We start from the raw sequence: 15,703 nt of genomic DNA on the forward strand, positions 1-15,703 counted from the left end.
TTCAATAAGTTAGAAAAGTACTTTGCGTAAACTGTAAACTAATTCCTTCTGAATAAAAAGAAATGTTTTATAAATAGATTTCATTTAAACATTTATAAATGTTAATAAACAGAATCAAATTTCATTTCTATAATTGAAATCTTTTCCAAAATAATTCAAACAAAATATAGAAATCAATTCTTTTCACATGTGAATTTCAACAAAATCAGAAATTATTAAAAAATCTTACTATAGGTAAAAAAAGTTAACAGTGTTTGTAAAAATTTGATGAAAGATTAAAAAAAATTCCTATAATATGCAAATTGAAATCTTCTTTTACATACAGTAAATTTTATATATTATTACAGTAAGGAGTAATTATATAACCTTAAAATCACATTAAAAAGGAGTCCTGAGCAGTAAATTCGATAATACCAAACAATATAATTCCAATCACATCATTACTCTTTAATCAGATTTTTTAAACATATCGAAAAGCTTCTTTGCCATTGATTTCAGCACTGCGTCCATCACCGGCAATGGTACCAACCAGAAAACTAATCTCATAACTATTGTGTCTGCTCCAATATCATATGATAAGCTTGTTCCATACGTCGCGAGCATTATCTCCGCAACGCGTTGTGGCGTCATCGAAACAGGCGATATCATAGCTGACTCAAATTCCTTTGGCATGCTGTCGAAAAACCGGGTATCTTTGACGTGCCCTGCATTGTAGCACTGAACAGGAATGTGAAGTTCACTTTTAAGGAGATCAGAGTATTGCGACAAAAATCTCTTGCAGCTGACATAACTTGTGAGAAATGGAGTGGTAAGAAAAGAATTAGCGGAAGAAACAAAGGATATGGATTGCCCTTTGCCTCCCTTTTGTGTAATGAAATATTTTGATAATAATACATTACTATGAATCATCATATTGTTGTTGTTGATAACTTCTTCATCAGAAAGTTCATCATATTTAGCAATTTTACCACTCCCATGACAAACAAACATGGCATCAATATGACGATTTCCAATTCTTTCAAAAATTGTTTGAACAGCCGTGACATCAATAAAATCAATGGGTATCTTTAAAAATTCGATTTTGTTGCTTTCAAGACACTTTTTTTCTAATTCTGTTAATCTTTCTTCATTTCGACCCAAGGCAACAATATTTACTCCTTGTGAAGCAATCTGGAGAGTAAGTTCGTATCCAATTCCTGATGATGCTCCTGTTATCATTGCCCATTTAACATTACGAGATTTCAAATTAATTGGCTTGGAAAGATAGGCGCGTAGTACTTTATATATGTACCAAATAAGACGGAGAAAAGTCAAAAATCCAAAAGCAATAAAAATGTTCCTTAAAAAACTCATTTTTTTTTTGAGAGAAAGTGGCAAAAATGAAAAAAACGGATTCAGTACTTTAACGGTCTCTATAAATGTGACGGTTAACAATAAATTTTGCGAGTAATGATTAATGATTAAAATAAATTGTTGCACAGAGAACGAGGAAACAAAGAAGACGATATATATCAGTCGCAAAACATTGTTAAAACAGACGTAATTCCTAATGGATATTTAATGAAAGCACAACATCAAGGAAATATTGTTCGCTTTGAATATGAAACTTATGATTACACACGCAAAAATAAGACCAAAATCATTAAGCCTGCTTACGTTTATTTGCCATATGGCTATAATGACAAAGATACAACGACAAGATATAACATCCTATATCTAATGCACGGCTGGACAATGACTGCAAGTGACTTTTTTTACGACGGCTCAAGTCATCTCTCTAATCTCCTTGATAATATGATAGAAAATGGAGATATTCAACCTTTAATTGTTGTTTGTGCCACTTTTGATGCAGAAAATCAGTCACAAGGATTTCCTCGCTCTGTCAGCGAAATTGCTGTGTTTCATAATGACTTTAGAAATGATTTAATTGTTGCTGTTGAAAAACATTTTCATACATATGCCAAAGGAACCACCGAAGCTGAGTTACAAGCATCAAGATTGCATCGTGCGTTCGCTGGGTTTTCTCTTGGTGCTGTAACAACTTGGTATCAGTTTGTTTATAATATCGATTTTATCAAATATTTTATTCCCATGAGTGGTGATTGTTGGATTCTTGGAACATATGGAGGTATGTATCACCCAGTGGAGACAACTAGGTACCTAGAAAATGTTGTTCAAAGTAATGGATTTGAAAATGATTTTTTTGTCTATTCCTTTATCGGAACCAGCGATGCAATTTGGAATCAATCTGATACCCAAATGCGAGCAATGATTAAAAGTCATATTTTCACACCAAGAACATTTAAACACGGAATCAAACTAAACGGTCGTCACACAATACCATCATGCGAAGAGTATCTGTACAACGCATTAAAAATGTTTTTTAGCTGAATAACATAAACACTTTTAAAATTTCAATTGCTTTGTGTTTTTTTTATATGTATTTTTGATCTTATTTACTTTTACGTTTCAATTTAGAATAAAGTGATAATTAATAATATTTGTTCAATCTGAATATGTTTGATATATCCGATTATTTATATTAATTTTTTCATTAAGTATAGTTCATATGTTATTAACACAACTCAATAATTAAGTGGTAATTTACAAAAAACAATAAAGTTAAATATGTTTATAACATTTACACATTACAATTCCTCGTAGAGTTTTTTCTCTTCTTTCTCTATTTCCTCTTTTACCTTATCCACATCAAACATCGGCACGTTCACTTCCATTTGTGCAGCGCACCAATTTACAATATTCTCAAACTTAAAGAAGTCCTCAAACACAAATACACTTTGATTCACATTATCATAAAATCTCAAAATTGGCATGACTTCTTCCACGTCTATATCGAATGGTAATTCATTTTCTGATACGTCGTATGTGAAGAATTTTGCTGATTTAACATTCAGCAATTGTAATGCCTTCGAAATTGTTATGTTTAACATTTCGTAGTCATTCCCATCATGATATAAAACAAAAGTAAATTTCGATTCATTTTTCGCATTTTGCAAATTATTAAATGATAACTCATTAGAAATAGAAGTAACTGATGAAAACACTGTTAATGGTTCAGTTCCATTTTCGATTCTACTAAGAAAACTACGTAGAAAATCGATGTTATGAACATTGTTAATGTCATTAACAGCCCACCGATCATTGTTTCCAATGCGGAAAACAGCAAAGAGAGGACGGCGAATGTGTGTGAAGCGTCCGATTTCGGAAAAGTGTCTTTCCGATGAGCCAACGATGGGACCGATATTAAAGTTTTGGGCGAACTCGCGACTGAGCTTGGTAAGAAGCTCCATTTCGAGAGAGCTATTAGTATCAGACAATGTATCAATGAAAAAACCTGCGAAAAATGACTTTTGGTCAAGATCAGTTAATGCAGGATCAATGACATTTGTTTGATAATAAAGCTGATAGTTGCCTGTGGCTTTGACAAGCTGCCTGTCTTGTGGGCGGTAAACATAATGGCCACGGGAAACAGTAAGGCCAAATTGAGAAAAGAGATGAGATGGAACAACATATAAAATGTCACCTTTACGCATGTGTTTGGGTTCATCAGTTGTGTCAATGCCAATTAAAACGCTAGTTTGCCCTTCAAAAAGAAGTCTGAGCTCTTCTGGATGAGTGATGAAAACTTTGGTATTCCCTAAAATCAGATTGCATAATTTATATAAAGAAAATGCAGAATCAACAGGAATTGTTTCTACTTGTTCCTCGCCTTTTTTGAAAACAAGAATACCATTAGTTTGATTATATTTTTTCCCTTCATCTGAATTAGTAACAGCAAAAGAAATTCGATTTTTAAAGGTTTTGATAACAAAATTAAAATTATCAAATGTTTGTTCTTCTGAATTTTTGACAAAAATCATAGATATTGCTTCTTTTTGAATAAAGTTTTCAAGCTCCTCTCCGGCTAGAAACGAAAGGTTTCCAAATTCACCAATAGGCAATGAAATTCTTAGGCAAAGAACAGGCAAAAGCATTTTTTCCCAAACGTTCAGTAGCTAGGGGGCCCTATGATGTAAAACATTCAAAATGATTTCTTCTTTGTGGGGTTCCTTTTGCTTTGCATTCTATTTATATCTGAAAAGGAAATCTGAATTATACCATAATTAGAAATGTTTAAAATATTTTTAACATAAAAAGAGATTACAAAAATATTTTTTAACTCAATGTAATGAGGATATAATATTTATAATTTAGAATTACTCCTATTTCTTGCGCAAAATATTTTGTGGATAAAATAGGTTATTCTTTAAGTATTATCCAAATTTTATTGATTGTATTAAGTCTATATCTTCTACTCATTGGTAAGTCATTGCATTGACTTAGGTTACCTAAAAAAAAATTTATATACTATTATTGAAGGCTTATAAAAAAGATACTAAATTCAAAAAAAGTAGTATTTATTTTTCTCTAAATTAATTGATACTCTATTTCTTGTGGAAAATAATATGTGATGAAATTTTTCAGAAATTTTTTCTATAAATCTAAGTGTGGAGAAATAATAATCCAATCCATTTTCAGTGTATAAATTAAATTTTTAGAAAATATTAAAATAAATACAGTTTTTATTTTTATTGATTTAGAGGATGCAGAGATAAGGAGGTCAGTACTCACAATAGGGATGTTTATACAAATTAAAAATATGAATATGATTCGAATGTATTATCGAGTTAATACGCAACCTAATGTTAAATAATTAACATAACAACATATTTAACACAATTGTGAAGCTCTTGCGATTTTGGATAATCATAAGAACACTAAAACTCTCTTTTCAATATCCAATGAGATTTTTCTCATATAAGTTTTTCTCAATTTCACTACCTATTCGTCAAAAAATAATACCTAAAGGATTCTCTTACGTTCATTATAAGAATTTAATAAACATTATATTTCTTTCTTTTTTCCTTTCCAACATCTTTCATAAATCCATGAAAAACAACGTTATTGATCAATTACTTTTATCATTTAAGTACACAAATTTTTATATTTGGATAAGTAATGAGAAATATTCTTCCACATTTTAATTTGTTAAACATCTCATCTGAATATAAAGAATGAATTTGATATAAACAAATTTTTTATTATTATAAAAAACAACTAACAAAATTTGCATTAAAAATCTATTTTATTAATAATAAATCACACATCAATCAAATCTTAAGTACCAAAGTCGAAATCGGAGAAAGAATTTGAGCTAAACGAATCGTCAGATTCCGAGACTTCCGAGTTGTAAGGGTCATCCTCATCATCCACGAAGAAACCTGCGTGTACATTTGTTCTATTGAAGTTGTCGGGGTATTTCTTCCTTGCGTTATTGAAGACGATACTTTGCACTTCTTGACTTTCGTGTATCATTCTTGAGAACTTTCTTCTCTTTAGTCTCCATCCCTCTATGAATGACGCTGCGATTAATGTCTTATCTCTCGGCTCGTTAAAGAATAGTTCTCTTTCTCCATCGACAAAACCTTTTTTCGCAGTTTGAGTTCCGACAACAACGTCATCGATCACTATTTTAACAGTTCCCGAATTAATGATCAACAAGTCGCTGAAGAGGTCTCCTTGTCGATATATTATTTCGTCAGGAACAAATGTAATTGTAGTTAGTTGATCCATTAACATTAATAAATGATGCTCTTGAAACCCTTTAAAGATATCAACTTCTTCAATTACATTTCGACAGAGTTCCATAACAATGGCACATCGTAAACTTTCGGGAATCTCTTTAAATAATGTGTTCCATTCAGGCGCGCCATGATATTTCTCCCACATGCCTTGGCAATAGTGGCGAACATGTTTAAGATAGCCACGTTCGACGTTTTTGCCGTGCATGTACTTTTGCATATGATCATAGCGAACAAGAAATTTGTTGCCTTCGGGGTCCGAGATGGAAGAAATCATCTTAGCAACAATTGATGACTCAAAAACAACTCCGACAATTTGGATGATGATTGCAACAACATATTCATTTGTGTTAGTGGGATGGATATCGCCATAACCAATAGTAAGAATTGTGGTAACGACAAAGTATAACGAGGTCACATAGAGTTGGAAGTTAGAAAATCCTTGATCTAAAAATCCAGATATCCATGATGTGGGGGATGAGGTATGAGTGGCTAATAAATAATAGATACAGGCAAAGGCATGGACAATAAATACATATAACGTAAAATATGGGAAAAGATTGAAAATTGGACCATTATATAATGTGGAATATTGGATAAGTTTGTACGAATTCCAAGCTTGATGTAAACGAAGAAGACGGTTGATGGAAAGAACTACATAAAGTGTGACATCTTCTTTAATTAGACCAATCCAACCTAGTGGTAAAGAAGCAAAAACATGTAAAACATAATAAAAGATACCATAATTCTTAAGAATTTCTTTGGTTGAGGTTATAAGAATGCCTCGACGAAGAAATGGAGTTTTAAGGATCACAAAGTTGTCTATGAGTTGAATGATATCAATTAGAAAAAAAATAGAATATGATTCAACGGATATGTGTTGATCAAAAACTAAAACATAGGACATTTCAATGGGAGTAATCATGGATGCAAAGAAAATTACATATTCCCAAATTCGACGTGTAACTGAAAAATGTGCCCAATGACAACCTGGTTCAATTTCATCGTAATTTGACGATGGTGTAAAAATTTTTTCTGGTGCGGTTGAATCAATAAAAGATCTAGAGTCACCAGACTTCATGAGAATATAGGGCGCCCCATTTTGACTTTGGAGTAAAAATTGTGTGGCCTATCGTTTCTATCGTTTTTTTAATATAATTTATGCACAATGAAAGAATCTGTCTTGATATATATCATATATGACGAATAAATTATAACACAATGATGTCCTCTGTACCACTTTGAACTTGGATTTATTATATTATATATCCATAAATCAATATGACTTCTTTGTTCTTGAAAATTCATAACATCAATAATATTGCAAATCCAGTGTTCTTGTGTCTATATATTTTAATTTGATGCATGTTGGCATATTATTATCGGAAAAAAATTACTACAATAAAGTTTTTTTGAAGCAATTTCTGTCGATTGACGATAGATATAATTTGAATGATTATATTCGATTCAAAATATTTTACAATCTTGTTATAAAAGTATTTTCATTCGCAATTTCCTGACGAGAATCAAACTAATTATATATAAAAAGAGAGAATTAAAGACACCAAATTATTTTATAAATATAAAACATAAAAAAGAAAAGATTAGGAGGCTCTAGAAGCAAATATTACCCCTGAAACCAGTTTCTCAAATTTTGTGTTGAGTAAAGCATTTAATATTAGCATTTTCGTCTTGTTCCGAAGATTTTTTGGTAATTGAAAAAGTTGTTTAAATTTTTGACGGTTTCTGTGAAATTTATTTTAATTCTTGAGATGGCCAAAGAACTGAAGATCGTTGCTGTTGGTGATGGTGCAGTTGGAAAGACGTCACTTCTTATGGTCCTTAATGAAAAGCCTTTCCCAGAGCGTTACGTTCCAACTATTTTTGAAAACTATACTCAAGAAGTTATGATCAACAATGAACAATACAAGCTCCATATCTGGGATACAGCAGGTCAAGATGAATACGACAGGTTACGTCCATTATCTTATCGTGCGGCTGATGTTATATTGCTTTGTTTTGCTCTTGACTTGAAACAATCATTTGTTAACTTGACTGAAAGGTGGATTGGTGAAGTTAAACATTACTGCAAAGATGCAAAGATCATTCTTGTCGGAACAAAAGCAGATTTAAGACAACCAGGAAATGCTAACCATGTTTCTGATGAAGAAGCCAAACAATTTGTAAATGAACAAAAATGCGCTGACTATGTTCCATGCTCACCAAAGACAGGTGAAGGCATTGATAAAGTTTTCCCTGCAGCTGCCAAGGCATGCAAAAATCAAAAGAAGAAGACAGTTTGCATTCTTATTTAAAGGAGAACGCTGAATAATTTTTTAAAACTGGATAACAAAAGAAATGTGTTTTCCAAGTCCATTTTTAGGTAGGTTCCTTATCCAAAACGATATGGTTATTTGAATGTGCTACTGAAAATTGAGCCAATATTTAAGATGAATTTTCAACAAAATAAAAAGCCGATACATTCAATTCCTTTCAATTCAATTTTGTTACCAAATAATTTTGGGAAAACGTTTTCCCAAGTTTAAGTTGGGGTGAAAAACCTATCGAATTTTGTGTCTTTTGCTTGCTTTAAGTGCAAACTTGAGTCAATTGTACTTCCATCTGAAATTTCAAGAAAAGAACTTTGTATTGATTATGACTCATGAATAAATATAGTCAATAATTCACAAAAAAGTACAATTAAGTACGAAATATATCAATTCTTCAACTTGTAAAGACATATAATATCATTAAATGTGATAAATAAAATTATATTATTAAAACATACATTTTGATATTTAAGAACCCAACCATCCAACCTCAATGCGAAGGACATTTTTTGACCATAAAATTGGTGTATTTGAAGAAAGGAGAAACCCGTTACGGAATGAAATTTTCTCCAAGCAAAAGAATAATTGAAAAATTTTATTGTCAGAAACTTCATCGGTTGGATATTCTGAATAATATTTAACTTTTGATATTATCGCCCTTACTTTTTAAGACGATAATTTAAAAAAATTCAATGTGCAGTTTTCAAAAAGTTTCATACGTCAGGACCGAAAAGATGATGAAAAACATCATTGTGGCCCAAAAATATGAAGTAAAAGGAAAACTTGGCGGTGGTAGTTTCGGTATCATATACAAAGGGGAAAGTATTGAAGATAAAACTCAAGTAGCAATAAAACTAGAACCATCACAATCAAAATCACCACAACTCGAAGGAGAATCAAAAATTTATAAGTTACTAGAAGGAGGTGTTGGGATTCCAAACATTTATTTTTATGGAAAAGAAAGAGGTTATAATATAATGGTTATTGATCTTCTTGGATTATCTTTAGAAGATCTTTTAGCTGCTCACGAAGGACCATTTTCACTTAAAACAGTTTTAATGCTTGCTGATCAGATGATAAGTTGTGTTGAATTTCTTCACAGAAAAAAAATAATTCACCGCGACATAAAACCAGATAATTTTATGATTGGAACACATAAAAACAAAAATCAAGTTCACATAATTGATTTCGGCCTTTCAAAATATTATATTAACCCAACAACAAATACACATGTTCCATTCTCAGAAAACAGATCTCTAACAGGCACTGCACGTTATGCTTCAATTAATGCCATGTGTCGGAAGGAACAAAGTCGGCGTGATGACATGGAATCTCTCGGGTATATATTTATGTATCTTCTTCGTGGGAATCTACCATGGCAAGGTCTTCCTGCCAAAACACAACACGAGAAGATTCGTCGTATCATTGAAGTCAAAATGATGACTTCTGTTGAGTCACTTTGTGATGGTTTCCCAAATGAATTTGCAGATTATCTTCGATCTGTTAAAGGCCTTGGCTTTTTTGAGGAACCACCTTACGCAACATATCGTAAGATGTTTCACGACCTTATGATCAGAGAAAACATCCCTTACGACTATGTTTATGATTGGTCAGATAAAATTTCGGTTTTCACTGATGAAAAACCGCCGCTATCGCTTCCTCCATGCCACAGCTCAAACACTCAGCCTAACTCACCAAGAGTTTCAGAAAACATTAGCCAGGCTGTACAGGTTGGAAGTAATATGCAGCTTAAATTAACGGAATCTCGAGCAAAGCCTCAAAATACAGGAAGATCAAGATCAAATAGTGCTATTAACAGAGATCAACCATTACCAGTGGCACCAAATAAAAATAGGAATGTAATGATATGTAACATACCAAAGCCACCGGGAAATGTATTAAAGAAGAAATTACCACCAATCGCAAAACCTAATTTAGGTTTACATGGCTTAAGTAAGAGTCAGCTTGTGTTTAGAAGTAGCAGTGGAAGAGCATAAAATGTTTTTTTAAAGAACGAGATATATTTATATTTTTTCAATTTTTTCGAAAACTAAAGAAGAAATTTTTAAACAAAACCCTAAATTAAAGGATATGTTTAACTATTTCCAAAAAATTGGTATCGAATAGAATACCCTAATTTTTTATTATTAATTAGAATTAAGGGTAAATAGCAGGCTTAATGCCAGGACAAATGGAGTGAGTTTGTTGCTTTACCCCTCTTCCTTTTTTTAATATGAAAAAAATAAGTATGTACATTACCAATTTCTAATCATGCAGACGATAGCTGTGTGTTCCAAAGTTAGCATTATACATTTCAATAAATTTAACAATTCAAAAATTATACCAATATGTCATTTTTGCGTATTAAATTTAAAATGTTTACTAACAATATTTTATTTCGTTATGTTTTTACGCGTATTTAGTTACACCTTATCTTAGCAGCTTTGTGTGATTATGAGAGAGAGAGAGTCAATTTGCTGAGAAATTTCGAGTGGCCGTTTAAAATTTCAATATAGTTTTTCGGGTATTTAAGTTTGACATGTTTAAGGTGTTCGGGTTGCATGCTGTGGTAAGAGAAAAAGCGCCTGACTTCACTTTCTCCACTTTTTGAATGATCTCATAGAATAAATTCTATTTGTTAATAGAAAAAAATATCATACGAACTTTTTGAATTGCATTTACGACAGGGGGCCCCGAAATGATTGCCGATACCACTTTTTGAGTGCCCTCAAAACGTGGTATCAGGCCCGTCCGTGCCTGTGAACGACTATTAATCCTGCTTGTAGTCGCAACTTTTTAATGATACTAACCGAATATATTATATGTGTGCATTGAAATTTAAAAATTGAATGGTTTACAAAACATGCCGATACCACTTTTTGAATAATACATTCAAAAAGTGGTATCGGCATATATTGATAATAGAAGAAAAAATACCAATATATTAATATATAGTAGCACAAGCTAGCTGGATGCATCCAGTTCGATTAAGCACATGAAAATTAAGCAATCGTTGTTCATATCAGTACTAGGCTTATATAATATAAGTAAACATAAAAAATAATAAAAATCAAATGAGATGGAATTATTTAATCATTTCAATGCAAGCATCAGTTTGACCTGTATACTTATCCATTGTGCGCCATGCTTCATAGGGTGTTAAGGATTGGTGAGTGAGTTTTCTCAAACTTCGATGCGTCCAAAAATAATTATATTCATGAATTATGCTATTAATCTTAGGAATGCTCCATGCAACATTTGGTCCTTTGGCACGTTCAATCGTCAACCAAAAACGTTCTATCTTACCATTCTCCTCTGGAGTATAGGGGGTGAGTACGGTAATCTTCAATACCATAAAGCTGGAGTATAAATTGAAATGGATTGCCGGTAAATTCTCCCCCATTATCAATAGTCAGCATTTTAGGTCGATGTACAACAGAACCTAGAGCTTTAATAAGCGCCGTGGTACAAGCTTCAGAAGTCTTACTTGATAGGACTTCATAATAGATCAGGAAGCGAGAACGATCATCAATGAATCCAAGGAGATAAAATTGTTCTCCTTCAATGGTAACATAGTGAATATCTGCATGCCATAACTGATTAGCATATTTTGCAACGAAAAGACGGAGATGTTCTTTGGGGAGCTTTTCAGGTTTCTTGTAACAAAGCAGTTTCTGTTCAGTAAATATCTTCCTAACTGACCACTCAGTAGTTGCAATGTTATGTCGCTTAGCAGACTCAGCAGTTCGTTGGTAGCCAACATGGTATTTGTCTTTGTAGTCGAGGCAAAAATTAACTTCCTCTTCTTTGATTTCCTTTGACGGTCTCCCTCGGCTAGGAATTGCTATCCCCCTCGAGTTTGCAAATTGCATGGATCTTCTCTCGACTGATATGGAATATTTTCCGTGTATCTTCGACTCCATTGTCATTAATTGATTGACGGAATGCTTGGATATCGATGCCATTTCTCGGATCGTCGTTACTTGAGTTCTTCTTCATTGAAAAATAAACCATTGAAAAAGTGGAAACGATACAATGGGGCACCCCCTCATATAAACAACAAGAAAGTGACGGAATAAACTTTTGAATTCTCATATACAAACAATTCTATGAGTTCATTCAAAAAGTGGAGAAAGTGAAGTCAGGCGCTTTTTCTTTTGCAACAGTTCGGGTTGCATGCAACTATATGATATTTGAATGTGAAATTCGTTGTGCACCCCGAAACGCTTTGAAAAATTTTAAACTGATGTTCAAAAATGGGGCTAATTTTGATCGTTTTTAACAGAAATACCATTCAAAAAGTTGGATTTGGTGTAACCATCAGTTTATTTATGGCAAAAATTAAAAAGAATAGTTTTCTCATCTAACCTTCAACGCCCATAGAAATTTGAATGCGCGTAAGCATTGAATTTAAGAAAGTGAGTTAGCAAATATCCAAACAAACCCCTGAAATAATGTGGCAAAAAAATACAAAATTTACCCTCAAACAGCATGGCAGTTCTCGGCGTTTCTACACAAAGGCTGAAGGAATTTCTCACGTATGAAAACACTTTCGATTCATTAGAAAACACAAAGATAAGAGAAAGAGTATTTGATGAAATTGAAAAGCTTTCAAACAATTTCGTCCAAAAAGTATACTCCAAGATCTATAAGAAGAGCGACACCGAGAATAGAGCCAAATTATTTGCATTTGGTTCATACAAAATTGGATGTTATGGCCCAGATTCAGATTTGGACATTCTCATAGTGTTCCCGAACTTTATTTCCAGGGACCGCGTTTTTGATGACTTTGGTCGAATGATCCAAGAAAATCGATTTTTTAACGGTCAATTCCAAAGCATTAGAGATGCCTACGTACCCATTATTCGCTTTGAATTCCAGTCCATTCGGGTTGATTGCTCTTTCGCCATATTAGATATGCCATTTATTCCACCCTCATTAGACCTAACAGACGATAGTATTCTAACCGAGATTAATACACAATACAAGCCAGAAAGTATAGCATCAATTAATGGTGTTCGTACTACTAATCTCATACTTGAACTTATTCCTAATCGGAATAACTTTAACTATGTTGTTCGGTTTCTTAAAGTATGGGCGAAGAAACGTTTTATATATGGGAATGTTTTTGGGTATTTTGGTTGTATCAATTTATTAATAATGTCAGCATATGTTTGCATCAAACATCCGGACGCAGAACCTCCACAGCTCATCGAACTCTTCTTCCAAGAGTTTGGAGATTGGCCATGGCCGAAGCCGATATTCATACAAGAAATGAAACAAGGCGATTTACGGTCATGGGAAATGAGCACATCAGAGGACTGTATGCCCATCATTACGCCTGCGTATCCATCGATAAACTCTTTGCACAATGCTAATAATTCGACCATGTTAAGAATGACAAAAGAGTTAAAACGTGGTAAGAAAATAGTGGAAAGTAACGTCGGAGACATCTCCCAAAACTTGGTTAAGTTTGTAACTCATCCAAAGTTTTTCAACAAATACAAATATTTTTTGATGATCAAAGTTCATTCTACTAACAGAAAAAATTATCAGGATGGTAAAGGAAACGTTGAGAAGATGTTAAGGAAGCTTACAGAAATGATTGAAGAAGAATCTTTCATTCGAAATGCATTTCTATTTCCACATGCATTTCCAACTTCAACCCATGATACACATTCATCAACATATTTCATTGCTTTGTCAATAAGAAATGAAGGTAATAATCAGAGGTTCTTCAATATATCAGACCCAATTGATAGATTTAGTCATATGATTAATAAGTCGAAGTTTTATAAAGTGGACTTCGCATTGGAAATAAGAGAGAAGCTTCCGAACTATGTGTTCTTTGGTGAAAGACCAAGGCCAAGGTCGCCAAGGACAAAGTACATCCCGAAGCAAAGGGCAACAAGGAACTGAATGTGTGAAAAATAAACGTATATGATCAAAAAGTGTCTTTACGATAGAAATTAGAGTGATGTGAGTTAACGTGCGTTTTCTGAGATAAAAAAATATATATTAATTTAATTAGATAAAGAAAATAATATTTGTTTTGCTGGTGAACAGATTAAATTCTTCAAAACAAAAAATGTTCTGTGGAACTTCAGTTCGGTATATACTAAATAATGATGCTAATTTTTCCCATTTCTACAGGGATAATGTAAACCCAATCCGACTCAATGGGTGATTTTTTGAATATAACTGTTTTGGGCAACGATACGGGCTAATTGAATGATATTGAAATTTACCATCATACCACCAAACGAATTACATGAAACACTCAACTTAGTATACTAATTAATTTTAACAAAACGAATGACATATGAGACTGATAGCTAACAGTCATACCAAAATTAGTATGTTTAAATCAATAAATGCACTGAAAAATTAGCAAATTTAATCATTTCATTATTATAAATTTCGGATTTGGCAACTCAAAATTTCAAAGGCCAACCCATAATTTCAAAATTACAGATTGTTAAAACGATAAAAAATCCTTTTTCTCGCAGCGAAACCTGTTTCATTAAGGTTATATATATTTGTAGTCTGATGATGTTTGATATTTTTGCGATAGTATTTTTGTTAATAACACAAATTAAAAAAAAAATAAAATAATTGAAATTAGTTTACTTAGAGGTAAACTGTTTCTTTAGCTTTGCTGTTTGGATGACTCTTCAAAACAACCACAGAAACAATAGTGCACACAGCGAAAATCCCAATTGCTGGTAAGATTTGAGCAAAACTTAACTTCCAACGAAGTGGTTTTGAAAAGTTTTCTGGAAATGAAAGATGATGACTATTGACAATTATTTTATCATTTTTGAAATTATGCTTATAGCTGATTTTGTAGGTTAGAGGCTGAACAGAATTATGGAATATCATAATGTAATTATACGGGGAATTTGTGTCAAGGTCTATTTCATAGGAAGCACCTGTCTTAAGGTTTATAGGGTAATCAAATTGATTAAATGCAAATACATTTTTATTTGATTTCCAAACTGTCATGTATAAGACTCCTTTAATTTTACGAGATGGTGGTGGAATAATTGTTAGATTTCCATAATTATCCTTACCTTTTGGTATATAGAAATATTTAATTTGGTGTTCTGAAAAGTTGACTTCATGCTCACCTTCTTTAATTTCTTCAATTAATGTTTGGCACAAATTTCCATTGTGTTTTTCATCACATTGCATTATACCATTTACACATTTTCCATTTTTAATTTGTTGAACACACTTTGTTGATGTGAAAAATGGTAAATATTTAGGATTTGTGATTGTATCATGATGTTCAAAAGGACCTGATACAACTACAGATACTTTAGCTTTGTCACAATTATCATTGCTGAAAATATGTATTTTGTATTTTCCAATTTCTAATTCTTCAGGATATATTATAATTTTTTCATTTGTTGATAAGTGTTCTTCAATATTATTTTTTTTATGATTCCCGTAAAATACTCTCCCAGATTTTGATACTACAACTAAATCTAAGTCATTATGAATTGGAATTAAAGATTCTTCTGAAATTTCAGTATCAAGATAAGACATTGTAATCTTCAAAGGTGCTTCTTTATTTGTAACTATAATTTTTGCTGTATAATGTTTTTTAGATGTCATTTCAAATAATTCACTAATTCTTAACCCAAATTTATTACTATTTTCAAAAGGTAATAATGATGATATATTAACTAATCCATATCCTGAAGAAAATTTAGGTTCTCTATCGAA

General features: G+C 32.2%; 8 protein-coding genes across 8 annotated transcripts; 4 read left to right on the forward strand and 4 right to left on the reverse strand.

The window, feature by feature from the left end:
• Positions 1 to 447: 447 nt before the first annotated feature.
• GO595_010260 (SDR family oxidoreductase) lies at positions 448 to 1,353 on the reverse strand (the record flags this gene model as incomplete). Its single annotated transcript, XM_067912919.1, has 1 exon — positions 448 to 1,353. The coding sequence occupies one exon, from the start codon at positions 1,351 to 1,353 to the stop codon at positions 448 to 450; it is 906 nt and encodes a 301-aa protein (XP_067768998.1).
• A 207-nt stretch (positions 1,354 to 1,560) lies between these two features.
• Positions 1,561 to 2,391, forward strand: GO595_010261 (putative esterase; the record flags this gene model as incomplete). Its single annotated transcript, XM_067912920.1, has 1 exon — positions 1,561 to 2,391. One exon carries the CDS (start codon positions 1,561 to 1,563, stop codon positions 2,389 to 2,391), a length of 831 nt encoding a protein of 276 aa, XP_067768999.1.
• Positions 2,392 to 2,648: 257 nt separating this feature from the next.
• GO595_010262 (Thioredoxin family protein) lies at positions 2,649 to 3,995 on the reverse strand (the record flags this gene model as incomplete). The annotated part of the gene is made up of 1 exon (XM_067912921.1): positions 2,649 to 3,995. The coding sequence occupies one exon, from the start codon at positions 3,993 to 3,995 to the stop codon at positions 2,649 to 2,651; it is 1,347 nt and encodes a 448-aa protein (XP_067769000.1).
• Positions 3,996 to 5,178: 1,183 nt separating this feature from the next.
• GO595_010263 (cation channel family protein) lies at positions 5,179 to 6,723 on the reverse strand (the record flags this gene model as incomplete). The annotated part of the gene is made up of 1 exon (XM_067912922.1): positions 5,179 to 6,723. The coding sequence occupies one exon, from the start codon at positions 6,721 to 6,723 to the stop codon at positions 5,179 to 5,181; it is 1,545 nt and encodes a 514-aa protein (XP_067769001.1).
• Positions 6,724 to 7,414: 691 nt separating this feature from the next.
• On the forward strand, positions 7,415 to 7,957 carry GO595_010264 (transforming protein RhoA-like; the record flags this gene model as incomplete). Its single annotated transcript, XM_067912923.1, has 1 exon — positions 7,415 to 7,957. The coding sequence occupies one exon, from the start codon at positions 7,415 to 7,417 to the stop codon at positions 7,955 to 7,957; it is 543 nt and encodes a 180-aa protein (XP_067769002.1).
• A 707-nt stretch (positions 7,958 to 8,664) lies between these two features.
• GO595_010265 (CK1 family protein kinase) lies at positions 8,665 to 9,969 on the forward strand (the record flags this gene model as incomplete). Its single annotated transcript, XM_067912925.1, has 1 exon — positions 8,665 to 9,969. One exon carries the CDS (start codon positions 8,665 to 8,667, stop codon positions 9,967 to 9,969), a length of 1,305 nt encoding a protein of 434 aa, XP_067769003.1.
• A 1,305-nt stretch (positions 9,970 to 11,274) lies between these two features.
• Positions 11,275 to 11,937, reverse strand: GO595_010266 (IS3 family transposase; the record flags this gene model as incomplete). Its single annotated transcript, XM_067912926.1, has 1 exon — positions 11,275 to 11,937. One exon carries the CDS (start codon positions 11,935 to 11,937, stop codon positions 11,275 to 11,277), a length of 663 nt encoding a protein of 220 aa, XP_067769004.1.
• A 526-nt stretch (positions 11,938 to 12,463) lies between these two features.
• On the forward strand, positions 12,464 to 13,891 carry GO595_010267 (nuclear poly(A) polymerase 1-like; the record flags this gene model as incomplete). The annotated part of the gene is made up of 1 exon (XM_067912927.1): positions 12,464 to 13,891. One exon carries the CDS (start codon positions 12,464 to 12,466, stop codon positions 13,889 to 13,891), a length of 1,428 nt encoding a protein of 475 aa, XP_067769005.1.
• Positions 13,892 to 15,703: the final 1,812 nt, after the last annotated feature.

Source organism: Histomonas meleagridis, assembly GCF_020186115.1.
Source record: "Histomonas meleagridis strain 2922-C6/04-10x chromosome Unknown scaffold_61, whole genome shotgun sequence".
NCBI lineage: Eukaryota > Parabasalia > Tritrichomonadida > Dientamoebidae > Histomonas > Histomonas meleagridis.